The 16,656-nt window shown below is 45.1% G+C and overlaps 2 protein-coding genes across 2 annotated transcripts; both read left to right on the top strand.

The window, feature by feature from the left end:
• Positions 1-480: 480 nt before the first annotated feature.
• Positions 481-1,248, top strand: LOC115044695 (vegetative cell wall protein gp1-like; the record flags this gene model as incomplete). The annotated part of the gene is made up of 1 exon (XM_029503852.1): positions 481-1,248. A coding segment is annotated over one exon (768 nt), but the record flags the coding sequence as incomplete, so codon positions are not given.
• Positions 1,249-5,682: 4,434 nt separating this feature from the next.
• LOC115044696 (uncharacterized) lies at positions 5,683-15,332 on the top strand. The gene is made up of 6 exons (XM_029503853.1): positions 5,683-7,403; positions 10,008-10,089; positions 10,161-10,381; positions 10,487-10,617; positions 11,811-11,900; positions 11,961-15,332. The coding sequence occupies exons 1-6, from the start codon at positions 5,732-5,734 to the stop codon at positions 13,764-13,766; spliced, it is 4,002 nt and encodes a 1,333-aa protein (XP_029359713.1). The 5' UTR covers positions 5,683-5,731; the 3' UTR covers positions 13,767-15,332.
• Positions 15,333-16,656: the final 1,324 nt, after the last annotated feature.

The raw sequence follows: 16,656 nt of genomic DNA on the forward strand, positions 1-16,656 counted from the left end.
GAGCTGAGTCGACAACAAATCCAGCAGAGAATCCAGGACAGAGACAAAGATGTGAAGCTGCTTCAACAGGAGGTGGAGGCCATCAACGGCTCTGCTGATAAAGCAGTGGAGGACACTGAGAAGATCTTCACTCAGCTGATCTGTCTCATGGAGAGAAGAAGGTCTGATGTGAAGCAGCAGATCAGATCTCAGCAGGAAACTGAAGTGAGTCGAGTCAAAGAGCTTCAGGAGAAGCTGGAGCAGGAGATCACTGAGCTGAAGAGGAAAGACGCTGAGCTGAAGCTGCTCTCACACACAGAGGATCACACCCAGTTTCTACACAACTACCCCTCAGTGTCAGCTCTCAGTGAAGCTACAGACTCATCCAGCATCAACATCCGTCCTCTGAGATACTTTGAGGATGTGACAGCAGCTGTGTCAGAGCTCAGAGATCAGCTACAGGACGTTCTGACACAGAAATGGACAAACGTCTCACTGACAGTGACTGAAGTGGAGGTTTTACTGTCAGAACCAGAACCAGAACCAAAGACCAGAACTGAGTTCTTAAGATATTCAAACACAGCACACAGACGTTTGTTATTATCTGAAGGAAAAAGAAAAGTTACAGTAACTAGAAAATTCGAGGGAAATTTTGTGCCGCAGGTCGGCGTCCCCTCGCCCGTCGTCCCCTCGCCCGTCAACCCCTCGCACGTCAAACCCTTGCCCGTCGTCCCCTCGCCCATCGTCGCCTTGCCCGTCAACCCCTCGCCCGTCAACCCCTGGCCCGTCAACCCCTCGCACGTCAAACCCTTGCCCGTCAACCCCTCGCCCGTCGTCCCCTGGCCCGTCAACCCCTCGCACGTCAAACCCTCGCACGTCAAACCCTCGCCCGTCAACCCCTGGCCCGTCAACCCCTCGCACGTCAAACCCTCGCACGTCAAACCCTTGCCCGTCAACCCCTGGCCCGTCAACCCCTCGCACGTCAAACCCTCGCCCGTCGTCCCCTGGCCCGTCAACCCCTCGCACGTCAAACCCTTGCCCGTCGTCCCCTCGCCCGTCAAACCCTCGCCCGTCGTCCTCTCGCCCGTCGTCGCCTCGCCCGTCGTCGCCTCGCCCGTCAAACCCTCGCCCGTCAAACCCTCGCCCGTCAAACCCTCGCCCGTCGTCCCCTCGCCCGTCAAACCCTCGCCCGTCAAACCCTCGCCCGTCGTCCCCTCGCCCAGACGAGCAACCAATGTACCGTCATGCTGTCGAAAGCCTTCCTGGTGAAATGTAGTTTCGGAGAACCGATTGAGCTTGATTCAATGAGTGTGTCTGTATATATGTCTCTGTGTATGTCTGTGTATATGTGTCAGTGCGTGTCTATATCTGTCTCTGTGTGTGTCTGTGTATATGTGTGAGTGTTCCAGGTCAGAGGTCAAGGTCTTGTGAGCCGTTTAAACTTTGAACGGCGTTTCTGTGACAAAGTATGACGAAGCAGTGAGGCTCCAAAGTGAGGTGGGTCTGATCCACAGACCTGAGCTGAGGGACCTGCGGTTGCCACGGTGATTTGAGAATTCAGTCTGGTCAGAGCTGAGACTCCCTCCAAAACTCTCCCAAAAGTGGCTTTTGACCACCTCCCGAACTACTTCGAATTACGAGCAAACCGTAGCTCCGGTCCGAAAAGCGAAAACACCGCGAGAGACAGAAGAGTCTGGGGATTCCATCAGTCTTTGTTTGATTTGAAAAGTCCTTAAAATGAGTGTGTAGGGACAGTGCGAAGTCAGAGTGAAATTGTGTTGAGGGAAAGCTTGATTTGCATTGCAGTCAATTGGGGCAAAAGCAGGTGTTGCTGGCGCTCTGAGCGCTCCTGTTTAAATTTGGTGAGGAGCTGAGCTGTCAAACTTAGATTTTCTGAATCCCAAGACCTGTGTCTACGTTTTGTCAAAAAATCATTAGTCTCCCTTTCACAGTTTGGCTGTGAGCTCGAGTTAAAAATGAAAATGTGGGTGAGTTTTTCACAGTGCTCTCACTCTAGTTAACGAGCGTCTCCACTCTAACTTGGAGGAAAAAGAATCGGACTGCTCCTTTGAACGCTCGTAGTTCGAAAACCGTACCATTTAGGAGAAAACGGTTCGATGTTCTGGAAAGAGCACAAGATTTCCTACGTTTCTAGGTGCACGCATGACTGAGTTACGCAACTGAGAAAATAGGTGAAATTCTGAGGCTATTTTTCTTCGGATCCCATTCATTCCTATGGAGAATTTTTGCTGGTTTTTTGGGAATAACTTTGGGAAAAATCTGAAAATCTACTCCCCAGAATTTAGCACACTATTCCCGATCGAGACGCACGTTTTTTGATATATATATTGTTTTGCTCCGTCAAGCGGTACGGCCTGCATTAACGGACAAAAAAGTGACGGAATAATAATAATAAGAAGAAAAATAAGAATAATAAGTATGGAGAAGATTAAGTAGTGCCTCGTGCTATGCACAGAGGCCACTAGCCTCTGTGCATATAGCCCGTGGCACTAAATGAGTAAAGATCAGTGTTATTCTGATCATCCAGACAGATTCACTGGCTGCTGGCAGGTCCTGAGCAGAGAGAGTCTGACTGGACGTTGTTACTGGGAGGTGGAGAAAAGAGGAGGAGGAGTTTATGTAGGAGTCACATACAAGAATATCAGCAGAGCAGGGAGGTCTAAAGAATGTGGATTTGGATTCAATAACAATTCTTGGGCTTTATTCTGTAAACGAGACAGTTTCACATCTCTGAAACCATGACTCTCCTCCACAGAGTCCAGACCACATTCACTCAGCCTCTACATGCTGGACTCAGGTTTTACACGTCTGTTGGAGCTACAGCTGAGTTTTGTAAACTGGAATAGAGTTAAATGTGTCTTTTAGTTCCTAAATGTATTCAGTGTGTCTGTGTGTTGCTGAATCATTGTCAGCACTTTAACCTGCTCTCATCTCTTGTTGTGTTGATGTCTGAGTGTGTTCAGGTGGAGCTGGAGCCGTGGAGGAGATCACTGCTCCTCATGCTGTTAGTTTGACCTAAACTCACGTGTGTCACCATGAAAACACAAACTTGTTTTTGGTGGAGCTCGGTGGAGCTCGGACTGTGAACTGTAAATGTGAACCTTTATGGAGCGTTTCTGCTGTAAAACTGGCTGTTGTTGCTGTTTTCACTTCTATTCAGTTGATTTGTTCTGGATAGACGCACAAATCAGCTGATCAGAAGAGAAATGAGTGGAAGTTCAGAACTGATCTGCATTTTTCTGTGAAGACTATTTGTGATCCAGAATAAAAATAAATTAGCTCAAAGCAGTCTGTCAATAGATCATATCAGTAAAAAATAATGTTCAATGTTGTTGACATTTTTTCTGTCTATTAAAGGACTTAAAGACACACACATTTTTAAAGCTGTGGGCATTTGAATGCTTATGAACGTAATGTTTAAAGTTTAGTTACACAGATCTGCTCAGAGGTCACCTTTGACCTTCTCAACTAGACTGAAACTTTTTTCTGTTTTTTTTGTTTTGGTTTTTTTTTTTTTTTCTTTTTGCTGACGAATCAAAATCTGGACCATCAGGAAAAAGAGAAAACTGGTCTGTCTTTTACTTCCTAAATGTATTCAGTGTGTCTGTGTGTTGCTGAATCATTGTCAGCACTTTGACCTGCTCTCATCTCTTGTTGTGTTGATGTCTGAGTGTGTTCAGGTGGAGCTGGAGCCGTGGAGGAGATCACTGCTCCTCATGCTGTTAGTTTGACCTAAACTCACGTGTGTCACCATGAAAACACAAACTTCTCTGTGTCCTGAATGTGTGTTGACGTGCAGACAAAGAAATCTCTTGTTATATTTACAGCGATGTGTTTGTCCCAACAGACCAACGTAGAAAAACGGTCTATGAGCTTTAATCAAACTGTGATTATGAACTGATTGTGTGGATGAAGTGAACGGGCCTTTTGTTGGTGGAGGGGGGCTGCACAGATTCACTGAGTCTGGTTGGAGGGGCAGTGAAAACTGATTTCTGATGAATATCTGGATAAACATTTCTGTGCACTGATTAAATGGAGGTTAAAAGGAGTGAAATGTGGCTGTCTGTACCTGATTCCACTGCGGACATGAAGCTAACGGCTTCCTTTCTCCCGCTCTCAGACTGAAGGCGGCCATCTTTGTTAGAGAAGAGCCGGGTCACATCCTGACCTCCTTTCCTTCTCCTCTCCTCTCCTCTCCTCTCCTCTCCTCTCTCTCCTTTCTGTCTTTTCCTTTTAAAAACTCATTTTCCTTTAACGTTAGCAGCATGCTAACCGGAGCTAACTTCTCCTTCCTGATTGCTAGCAGCGCGCATAAGGACCGAACCATTTCATGAAATACAGCAGGGGGGCAATATGGACTACTCCTCTTTGGTCAGTCTGGATATCTCACTTTTACTGACAAAAACGGGTAAAAACAAAGATATCATTGAATTTTTGTGTTATATTAGAAAAATATTGTCTGTACAATGAAGGTTTGATGCTTTAATATTAATTCTTACCTGTTTGAATTGTCCTAACTGCCCCCCCACGGCGACGCTAACGAAGCTGAAGTTACAAACCCTACCCCATTAAGTCCCGCCCTCCTCCACCTCTGATTGACCAGTGATATTGGTTGGGTTGAGAGCGGGAGCAGCATTCCTCTAATCCTATTGGTTGGCAAACTCAACTCCAGGAAGTATCTGAACCGGTTCTGGCCGTATTTTAAAAACATCTTATTCTGACAGTTATCTGCAGTAAGACGAAATTAGTGACGGGAAGCTGGATTCTTTTAAAGACCGGAGTTTCGATGAGTCACTCACCGAACTGGATCTGGTTTCTGAGTCCGTCAGCCAAAGTGGGCGGAAAGCCACCTTCAAACAAGCCACGCCCACTCCCCGCTGATCCATCCTGATTTGAATCGGAAAATGATTCATTTTATTTTGAGAAAAAAGAGTGAACGATCAACAATTCACAAAGGTTAAACATTTATTTTATATCTCTGAATAGCACCAAACAAAGGCAATAAACCAGGCAAAAAAATCCAACTGTGCTAAATTCAATTCAATTTAAAGTGTTTACTGTCATAAAGAAACACGTTTCTCTGTACAATTAAATCCTTTTTGTTGTCCACAGTGAAGGACAAACATATATAGAAAATAGATACACAAAAAAATAGGACATTCTCAAAACAACAACAGAAACAGAGAACATGGAACAAGCTGACATAGAAGCTATCAGCTGTGTGTAAAATGAAGAATAAACAGCTGCTGACTGTTACAGGAGGTAGCTGATGGTTATTAACTCCTGTTTAGGAGTCTGATGGCAGCGGGAGAGGAAGAGTTTTTATTCTGCTAGTTCCACATTTCACACTTCTGGTTTGCAAATGTAATATTTCTTTATTTTATCATCCCGGCAAAGTGAGCTGTTGGTCCGTCTTGTGAGCAGGACAGGATGACTGACAGGGAGTGAATGGTTGGTTCACAGCTCACAGCAGGGAGAAAGAAGGGGCATGGAAACAAGGAGGCAGAGCTGTTGTCCACAGGACTAAAACAGCAATTAACTTCATATATTTATACAGATGAAGGAATATTATGTTGGACTGAGTCTTCTTCCTGCTCTGATCACGTGTCTCCTGGTTCCCTCCCCATCAGATCTACAGTCTGAAGGAGGGTGGAGACATTTTTACAGCAGAGATCAAACTAGTTTCACTTCTGACTAACAGAAACTCGGACAGCCGTCACTGAGAGGAGAAATGGAGCAGAAAGGAGTTCAGCTGGACCAGGAAACCTTCTCCTGTTCCATCTGTCTGGATCTACTGAAGGATCCGGTGACGACTACCTGTGGACACAGCTACTGTATGAACTGTATTAAATCCCACTGGGACGGAGAGGATGAGAAGAAAATCTACAGCTGCCCTCAGTGTAGGAAGTCCTTCATACCAAGGCCTGTTCTGGAGAAAAACACCATGTTAGCAGTTTTAGTGGAGCAGCTGAAGAAGACTGGACTCCAAGCTGCTCCTGCTGATCACTGCTATGCTGGACCTGAAGATGTGGCCTGTGATGTCTGCACCGGGAGAAAACTGAAAGCTGTCAAGTCCTGTTTGGTTTGTCTGGTCTCTTACTGTGAGAAACACCTGCAGCCTCATTATGATGTAGCTCCACTGAAGAAACACAAGCTGGTGGAGCCCTCTGAGAAGCTCCGGGAGAACATCTGCTCTCGTCATGATGAGGTGATGAAGATGTTCTGCCGTACTGATCAGCAGTGTATCTGTTTTCTCTGCTCTGTGGATGAACATAAAGGCCACGACACAGTCTCAGCTGCAGCAGAAAGGACTGAGAGGCAGAGAGAGCTGGAGCTGAGTCGACAACAAATCCAGCAGAGAATCCAGGACAGAGACAAAGATGTGAAGCTGCTTCAACAGGAGGTGGAGGCCATCAACAGCTCTGCTGATAAAGCAGTGGAGGACACTGAGAAGATCTTCACTCAGCTGATCCGTCTCATGGAGAGAAGAAGGTCTGATGTGAAGCAGCAGATCAGATCTCAGCAGGAAACTGAAGTGAGTCGAGTCAAAGAGCTTCAGGAGAAGCTGGAGCAGGAGATCACTGAGCTGAAGAGGAAAGACGCTGAGCTGAAGCTGCTCTCACACACAGAGGATCACACCCAGTTTCTACACAACTACCCCTCAGTGTCAGCTCTCAGTGAAGCTACAGACTCATCCAGCATCAACATCCGTCCTCTGAGATACTTTGAGGATGTGACAGCAGCTGTGTCAGAGCTCAGAGATCAGCTACAGGACGTTCTGACACAGAAATGGACAAACGTCTCACTGACAGTGACTGAAGTGGATGTTTTACTGTCAGAACCAGAACCAAAGACCAGAACTCAGTTCTTAAGATATTCACAGGAAATCACTCTGGATCCAAATACAGCACACAGACAGCTGTTATTATCTGAAGGAAACAGAAAAGCTACACTGAGTAAAGTTCAATCTTATTCCGATCATCCAGACAGATTCAGTGGCTGGGGACAGGTCCTGAGCAGAGAGAGTCTGACTGGACGTTGTTACTGGGAGGTGGAGAAAAGAGGAGGAGGAGTTTATGTAGCAGTCGCATACAAGAATATCAGCAGAGCAGGGAGGTCTAAAGAATGTGGATTTGGATACAATAACAAATCTTGGGCTTTATTCTGTGACCAAAACAGTTTTAAATTCTGGTTCAACAACATCCAGACTCCAGTCTCAGGTCCTCCGTCCTCCAGAGTCGGAGTGTACCTGGATCACAGAGCAGGTATTCTGTCCTTCTACAGTGTCTCTGAAACCATGACTCTCCTCCACAGAGTCCAGACCACATTCAGTCAGCCTCTACATGCTGGACTTGGACTTTACAGTTTTGGAGCTACAGCTGCTGAGTTTTGTAAACTGAAATAGACGTTAGTGAGTTAAATGTCTTTTACTTCCTAAATGTATTCAGTGTGTCTGTGTGTTGCTGAATCATTGTCAGCACTTTGACCTGCTCTCATCTCTTGTTGTGTTGATGTCTGAGTGTGTTCAGGTGGAGCTGGAGCCGTGGAGGAGATCACTGCTCCTCATGCTGTTAGTTTGACCTAAACTCACGTGTGTCACCATGAAAACACAAACTTCTCTGTGTCCTGAATGTGTGTTGACGTGCAGACAAAGAAATCTCTTGTTATATTTACAGCGATGTGTTTGTCCCAACAGACCAACGTAGAAAAACGGTCTATGAGCTTTAATCAAACTGTGATTATGAACTGATTGTGTGGATGAAGTGAACGGGCCTTTTGTTGGTGGAGGGGGGCTGCACAGATTCACTGAGTCTGGTTGGAGGGGCAGTGAAAACTGATTTCTGATGAATATCTGGATAAACATTTCTGTGCACTGATTAAATGGAGGTTAAAGGGAGTGAAATGTGGCTGTCTGTACCTGATTCCACTGCGGACATGAAGCTAACGGCTTCCTTTCTCCCGCTCTCAGACTGAAGGCGGCCATCTTTGTTAGAGAAGAGCCGGGTCACATCCTGACCTCCTTTCCTTCTCCTCTCCTCTCTCTCCTTTCTGTCTTTTCCTTTTAAAAACTCATTTTCCTTTAACGTTAGCAGCATGCTAACCGGAGCTAACTTCTCCTTCCTGATTGCTAGCAGCGCGCATAAGGACCGAACCATTTCATGAAATACAGCAGGGGGGCAATATGGACTACTCCTCTTTGGTCAGTGTGGATATCTCACTTTTACTGACAAAAACGGGTAAAAACAAAGATATCATTGAATTTTTGTGTTATATTAGAAAAATATTGTCTGTACAATGAAGGTTTGATGCTTTAATATTAATTCTTACCTGTTTGAATTGTCCTAACTGCCCCCCCACGGCGACGCTAACGAAGCTGAAGTTACAAACCCTACCCCATTAGGTCCCGCCCTCCTCCACCTCTGATTGACCAGTGATATTGGTTGGGTTGAGAGCGGGAGCAGCATTCCTCTAATCCTATTGGTTGGCAAACTCAACTCCAGGAAGTATCTGAACCGGTTCTGGGCGGATTTTAAAAACATTTTATTCTGACAGTTATCTGCAGTAAAACGAAATTAGTGACGGGAAGCTGGATTCTTTTAAAGACCGGAGTTTCGATGAGTCACTCACCGAACTGGATCTGGTTTCTGAGTCCGTCAGCCAAAGTGGGCGGAAAGCCACCTTCAAACAAGCCACGCCCACTCCCCGCTGATCCATCCTGATTTGAAACGGAAAATGATTCATTTTATTTTGAGAAAAAAGAGTGAACGATCAACAATTCACAAAGGTTAAACATTTATTTTATATCTCTGAATAGCACCAAACAAAGGCAATAAACCAGGCAAAAAAATCCAACTGTGCTAAATTCAATTCAATTTAAAGTGTTTACTGTCATAAAGAAACACGTTTCTCTGTACAAATAAATCATTTTTGTTGTCCACAGTGAAGGACAAATATATATAGAAAATAGATACACAAAAAATAGGACATTCTCAAAACAACAATAGAAACAGAGAACATGGAACAAGCTGACATAGAAGCTATCAGCTGTGTGTAAAATGAAGAATAAACAGCTGCTGACTGTTACAGGAGGTAGCTGATGGTTATTAACTCCTGTTTAGGAGTCTGATGGCAGCGGGAGAGAAAGAGTTTTTATTATGCAAGTTCCACATTTCACACTTCTGTAAATTACATTGAATGAATTCATAGAGTCAGTAAAATTACTTCAGTTTTCGACATTTCATTCAGGAGTCACACATCAAGAACAGAAATTCGGTTCGGAGCAGGAATCTTTCTGAATAAATCTAATTTAATAGACTTTACTGAACCATCTAAAGGCAGATTCAGTCGGAGCTCTGATGTGGACCTTGAAAGAGTTTTAACATGGAGACACAGAGCTCTGCTTTCTCTACGTCAAGCTGCTCATTTCTGCCTTCACACGCTGAGTCATGAAAACTGGAAACACCAGTCCTGAAAGCAGTTCAGCCTCAGACCAGAGAGGCCTCCAGGTCTGACAGATCTCTGTCACTGTCTCATTCAGCTCATCCTCTGTGGCTTCAGAATTAGAATCACAATCAGAAATGCTTTATTGATCCCCAAGGGAAAATTGCCTTCAGCTGCATGTGCTCCCATTCAAAAGTCTTAAAGAACTGGAAAGTATAAAATTATAAAATATATCAGTAAAGTTTAAATATAAGCACTAAAATAAAATAAATCTAAACACTAAAATATAAGTGTACATTTGTTCCTGTATCTACAAGTGATAAATAAAACAACAGTTTACCAACATTTGAATATAGAATATTGCACATAATAACTAGTCCCGAGTAAACCAACTGACTCAGAGTGTCTGACAGCCAGAGTGAGGAGTTGCACAGTCTGATGGCAGCGGGCAGGAATGATTTCCGGTGACCCTCAGTGGTACATTCAGGTGTAGTGAATTTGTACTGAATAAATATCTGACTTAATTCTCCACGTTTAATCACATCAAACCTTTTGCTCTGTATCAGACATGGAGCCGGACTCCCCACTGTGTGAGCTCCTGAGGCGACATGGAGGAACACCCGCTGTGGTAAGCGAGTCGGCGCAAAAGTGAGAGAGAGGACAAAGAGAGACAGGAAATTCAAGCTCTTCTTGCATTCGGTCATTGTGGGGAATGTAAGGTCACTCGCCAACAAAATGGACAAGTTTGCAGCACTCATTAAGAACCTGCATGCATACAAGGAGTGCAGCATGCTCTGTTTCACTGAGACCTGGCTGCATGGGAATATACCGGACAGCGTTATGGACCTGCCCCGCTATACGCTGGTCTGCACGGACCGCCGGAGGCAGAGCGACAAGAAGAGAGGAGGGGGGCTTGCTGTCTTTGTCAGCACTAAATGCTGTAACCAGGAAGGACTCTGAGTAGTCCTGATGTGGAGCTCATGGTGGTGGGACTGCATCTACTACCTTCTGATCATCATGGTGGTTGTTTACATTCCTCTGTCAGCAGCTGGCGTCAGTGACGACATCCACTCTGTGATCCCAGGATTCCAGATGCAGCATCTCAGTGCTCTCATCCTGATCAGCGGGGACTTCAACCTGTCGCTCTCTCTCTCCTGTTCTCACCAACTTCACCCAGTACGTAGACTCTGCAATGAGAGGGAATAAAACCCTGGACCTCCTGTAAGTCAACGTGAAGAATGCATACAAGTCTTCTCTCCCTCTACAGCAGGCTGCCAGCACCAGGACTGTAAAGGTCTGGTCCAGGGGTCACAACCCACGGCTCTGGAGCCACATGTTGTTCTCCCATCCCTCTGCTGCGGCTCCCTGCGGCGTTGGAAAATAAATAATTCACATTTTATTTCTATTTATTTTAGTTGTTATTTTTTATGTAATTCAAAATTTTGCTTTTCGATCAAGAAAGACATTAAAGGCCTTCTCAACAGGAAGAAGAGAGCTTTCATAGCCAGGGATTTTGAGGATCTCAGGGCTGTTCAAAAGGAGCTGAAGAGGCAACTGAGAAGCCAGCAGCAGCTACAGAGAGAGGACTGAGGCCAAGACAGGACAGAACAACACAAAAGAGGTCTGGAACGAGATGAAGATGATAGCATCTGGAGTCGAGTGTCGAGGAGTGTCAAACTTATTCTTCAGTCGGTTTGACACTACCCCTGTGAGCTCTGACTGTGGATCTGGGCTGCCAGTGGACAGCCCCCCTTCACTCCTCTTTGGGACTGACACAACCACAGCCCCCCCCCCCCACCCAGCCAGGTACAGAGGGAGTTTTCCAGGCTGAGGCAGAACAAAGCCAGACGGCGGGACAACATCAAATCCAATCAGATTTATTTGTATAGCGCCAAATCATAACAAAGTTACATCAAGGCACTTTACATATAGAGCAGGTCTAGACCAAACTCTTTATAAATTTATTTAAAAAGACCCAACAGATCCCCGATGAGCAAGCACTTGGTGACAGTGGCAAGGAAAAACTTCCTTTAAGAGGCAGAAACCTCGAGCAGAACCAGACTCGGGGAAGCCGGCCATCTGCCCGGTTGGGTTGAGAGAACCGGCTTGAGAGAACATCAGCTCCAGGGTCCTCAGCGTGTGTGCCGGCAGCTTGCTGGAGTCTTTCAGCACCTCTTTAACCTCTCTCAGAGATTGTTGAAGGTACCTGACCTCTGGAAGACTTCATGCATTGTTCCATTACCGAAGATCGGATGTCTCTCAATGACTACCGGCCGGGAGCATTAACATCACATATCATTAAGACATTTGAGAGGTTTGTTCTCCATCACCTGAGGAAACTGCTGTCTGTTTTTCTGGACCTCCTGCAGTTAGCTTACCAGCAGCAAAGTGGTGTGGAGGACGTGATCATCTTCCTCACACACAAGGCCCTGTCTCACCTGGAGAGTGGAGGAAGCACTGTGAGAGTCACTTTCTTTGACTTCTCCTCCTGATAACCCTCCATCTTCTTCCTGCTCTGATCATGTGTCTCCTGGTTCCCTCCCCCTCAGATCTACAGTCTGAAAGGGGGGTGGAGACATTCTTACATCAGAGATCAAACTAGTTTCACTTATAACGGAAACTCAGACGGGCGTTGTCACAGAGGAGAAATGGCGCAAAAAGGAGCTCAGTTGAACCACGAAATCATCTCCTGTTCCATCTGTCTGGATCTACTGAAGGATCCGGTGACGACTACCTGTGGACACAGCTACTGTATGAACTGTATTAAATCCCACTGGGACGGAGAGGATGAGAAGAAAATCTACAGCTGCCCTCAGTGTAGGAAGGCCTTCACACCGAGGCCTGTTCTGGAGAAAAACACCATGTTAGCAGTTTTAGTGGAGCAGCTGAAGAAGACTGGACTCCAAGCTGCTCCTGCTGATCACTGCTATGCTGGACCTGAAGATGTGGCCTGTGATTTCTGCACCGGGAGAAAACTGAAAGCTGTCAAGTCCTGTTTGGTTTGTCTGTTTTCTTACTGTGAGAAACACCTGCAGCCTCATTATGATGTAGCTCCACTGAAGAAACACAAGCTGGTGGAGCCCTCTGAGAAGCTCCGGGAGAACATCTGCTCTCGTCATGATGAGGTGATGAAGATGTTCTGCCGTACTGATCAGCAGTGTATCTGTTATCTCTGCTCTGTGGAGGAACATAAAGGCCACGACACAGTCTCAGCTGCAGCAGAAAGGACTGAGAGGCAGAGAGAGCTGGAGCTGAGTCGACAACAAATCCAGCAGAGAATCCAGGACAGAGACAAAGATGTGGAGCTGCTTCAACAGGAGGTGGAGGCCATCAACGGCTCTGCTGATAAAGCAGTGGAGGACACTGAGAAGATCTTCACTCAGCTGATCTGTCTCATGGAGAGAAGAAGGTCTGATGTGAAGCAGCAGATCAGATCCCAGCAGGAAACTGAAGTGAGTCGAGTCAAAGAGCTTCAGGAGAAGCTGGAGCAGGAGATCACTGAGCTGAAGAGGAAAGACGCTGAGCTGAAGCTGCTCTCACACACAGAGGATCACACCCAGTTTCTACACAACTACCCCTCAGTGTCAGCTCTCAGTGAAGCTACAGACTCATCCAGCATCAACATCCGTCCTCTGAGATACTTTGAGGATGTGACAGCAGCTGTGTCAGAGCTCAGAGATCAGCTACAGGACGTTCTGACACAGAAATGGACAAACGTCTCACTGACAGTGACTGAAGTGGAGGTTTTACTGTCAGAACCAGAACCAGAACCAAAGACCAGAACTCAGTTCTTAAGATATTCACAGGAAATCACTCTGGATCCAAACACAGCACACAGCCGTCTCTTATTATCTGAAGGTAACAGAAAAGCTACACTCAGTAAAGTTCAGTCTTATTCTGATCATCCAGACAGATTCATTGGCTGGTGTCAGGTCCTGAGCAGAGAGAGTCTGACTGGACGTTGTTACTGGGAGGTGGAGTGGGGAGGAAGAGTTTATGTAGGAGTCACATACAAGAATATCAGCAGAGCAGGGAGGTCTAAAGAATGTGTGTTTGGATACAATAACAATTCTTGGGCTTTAGTCTGTGACCAAAACAGTTTTACATTCTGCCTCAATGACATAGAAACTCCAGTCTCAGGTCCTCCGTCCTCCAGAGTCGGAGTGTACCTGGATCACAGAGCAGGTATTCTGTCCTTCTACAGCGTCTCTGAAACCATGACTCTCCTCCACAGAGTCCAGACCACATTCAGTCAGCCTCTACATGCTGGACTTGGTGTTTATGGGTCTCTTGGAGCTACAGCTGAGTTTTGTAAACTGGAATAGAGTTAAATGTGTCTTTTACTTCCTAAATGTATTGTGTGTCTGTGTGTTGCTGAATCATTGTCAGCACTTTGACCTGCTCTCATCTCTTGTTGTGTTGATGTCTGAGTGTGTTCAGGTGGAGCTGGAGCCGTGGAGGAGATCACTGCTCCTCATGCTGTTAGTTTGACCTAAACTCACGTGTCACCATGAAAACACAAACTTCTCTGTGTCCTGAATGTGTGTTGACGTGCAGACAAAGAAATCTCTTGTTATATTTACAGCGATGTGTTTGTCCCAACAGACCAACGTAGAAAAACGGTCTGCTGTAAAACTGGCTGTTGTTGCGGTTTTCACTTCTATTCAGTTGATTTGTTCTGGATAGACGAACAAATCAGCGGATCAGAAGAGAAATGAGTGGAAGTTCAGAACTGATCTGCATTTTTCTGTGAAGACTATTTGTGATCCAGAATAAAAATAAATTAGCTCAAAGCAGTCTGTCAATAGATCATATCAGATATTAACTGGCACTAGATTGTGAGTTGTCCCTCCAATGGACCGGAGACCTGTCCAGGGTGACCCCATCCTCACTCAGAGTGAGCTGGGATTGTCTCCAGCACCCTGCATGACCTGGAAATGGAAAAGCAATAGAAGATAGATGGATGAATTAATTAATAACATCTTTCACAACAGGAGACAATGGACTCAAACTTCACTGTTCACTTTGTGTCAGCAGGTGGAGCTGCTGCTTTATCTCTCACACACACACTCTGAAACTGATGTGAGAAAGCCCTGATGGTGTAAACACCATCACCCTGATCTGTAAGGAGCTGTTCGCTGTTCACACCACATGACACAACACCATGCAACACAACATACTACAGCCAAACGCAACACAACACAAATCACATCAAAACTAAGTAATCTATAAAGCTCCAAGTCATACAGACTTTCATCAGGTCTCTTTGCACAGAGCTGGTCTAGACCAGGAGACCTGCCACATATCTAACTGTTACTGCTAAGGAGCACAAAATATATTGATTACTACTGAAAATATACCCATTATCATGTTTAAAATGGACTAGGAAAAACAGAAATTACTAGGATCGACAGAGGAGCCTGGATGAAGCCAAAAATGCACCAGAATCAACACTGACACAATTTCTCCTTTGGAAGTAAAGACTTCTTCCTTTTAATGAAAGGTTGTGCAGCAAAGTAGGAAAGTAAAATGCATATAAAACATGAATATTACCAGAGTAATCAAAGAAGTACACACAATTCAAATTGGCCAGTACTCAAGTTTCAATAAGATTTCAATCACCTTCAGTCACTTTAGTTACTTATATGATCTCAGTCCTTGTGTGCCACACATCTTACCAGAACCATTAGATAGCTCTGTTCATACCACTGTGGAGCGGCACCACACTGTGTGTGAAGACGCTGTACTTGGAGTCCAGGATTTAATCTTCGAGTGTCACTCCATCAGGCTGTAGGTCGCCATCAGACGTCCAGAAAACCTGACCTATAACGAGGAAGGTTAGAAATCTCATTCAAGCTTCTATCTAACTGGTGGACCAAAATAAAGCTGGAATATGTTCAGTCAAAATCTGTCATTGTAATCTATATTATCTAAAGAGTAAAAATGATAACTAATGAACATCAATTGTTAGAAAATATCAACAACACAATAATCTCAGGCTTCACAGACTATGGGTACTAAAATAACCTCACTCAGTTGAAAATATGAAAATATTCCCTTTCACATGAAGAAAAGCCTGAAATGCCGACAGCAACTCCAAAAATCTCTGCTGACATACCAACACCTGAACAGGGCAGTTTGGTGTGCTAACAGGCGCTCTAAACTATTCAAACAAACAATAAATGAGCTGAAAACGTCACAGAAAAACTTTTGTAGTGTGTAACAAATGCACTAAACTGAAATATGTCAGCTGAACACAGCCTCCTGTTCCTGCTGCACCTGGCGCAGCGGACAGGTCGAGATTAGCGTTAGCGGCTAACGGCTAGCTCTTTTCTGCTTCCTGATTTCTCACCAATGCGGAAGTCCCTCCGCAGACAGCGAACAGCTGGCTCCCTCTGTCGAACCCCACAGGATTATCAAAGCTGCTTTGTCCGTCCCTGGTCCACTTCTATTGGGTTTTAAACAGTTCTATGATCACTACGTGCTGCGGCGGCTGCTCTCCTGCCGGCCGCAGACTTCCGCAGGTCACATGATGTAAACTGAACCTGATTGGTCGGCTGAATTAACCCCTTCAGGTCGAATCTGTATTTCTTTAACACAACTAGAAACGAACACCAATAAAAGTAAAACAATGAATGAACACATATTCAAATGGTTACTTATCTATTTCAGATTAAGTTATTTGTCTGCTTTCCTCTCGATGTGTCTTTTTTTCTTCTGTGTGTATTCATCACATATTCTTATCTCATATCATTTCCTAATATGATTAAACAGCTTCAATTCTGCAGGCATACGTTATCTAACCTGAGTTACACACAGGCCAGGTCGAGCACATCTGCCTTCTGATTTACTCTTGGAGACTGAACCAACCACAAATAAACGTCCATCCAGAGAGGGAAGGGACCTCCTGGGACAATCAGGAAGTCTGATCTCTCTGAGATCTGATGACTTTGGTCATTCAGAGCTTGGTATTTTAAATCCTACTCTGGATTTTACTGGGAGCTGATGAACAGAAGCTAGCAGGAGAAATGTGATCTCTGTTCTGGTTCCTGTTGATATTCAGCAGCGTGCTGGATCAGCTGAAGCCTTTTCACTGAATATTTGGGACTTCTTGATAGTGATGAATTACGGTAGTCCAGTCTGGAGGGAACAAACATATGGACTTGTTCTTCTGCTTCTTCTTCAGACGTCCCACAGACTTGTTTTATGTGAGGG

This window comes from Echeneis naucrates, chromosome 6, assembly GCF_900963305.1.
Source record: "Echeneis naucrates chromosome 6, fEcheNa1.1, whole genome shotgun sequence".
In the NCBI taxonomy this organism is placed as follows: domain Eukaryota; kingdom Metazoa; phylum Chordata; class Actinopteri; order Carangiformes; family Echeneidae; genus Echeneis; species Echeneis naucrates.

What these genes read in the sequence shown, in the direction of transcription:
- LOC115044696 (XM_029503853.1), top strand. Translation starts at nt 5,732, where the DNA reads ATGGAGCAGAAAGGAGTTCAGCTGGACCAGGAAACCTTCTCCTGTTCC. An exon ending in TGAGTTTTGTAAACTGAAAT is followed by an intron (nt 7,404 to 10,007) that starts AGACGTTAGTGA and finishes GCTCTGTATCAG; the next exon opens with ACATGGAGCCGGACTCCCCA. An exon ending in TGGAGAGTGGAGGAAGCACT is followed by an intron (nt 11,901 to 11,960) that starts GTGAGAGTCACT and finishes TTCCTGCTCTGA; the next exon opens with TCATGTGTCTCCTGGTTCCC.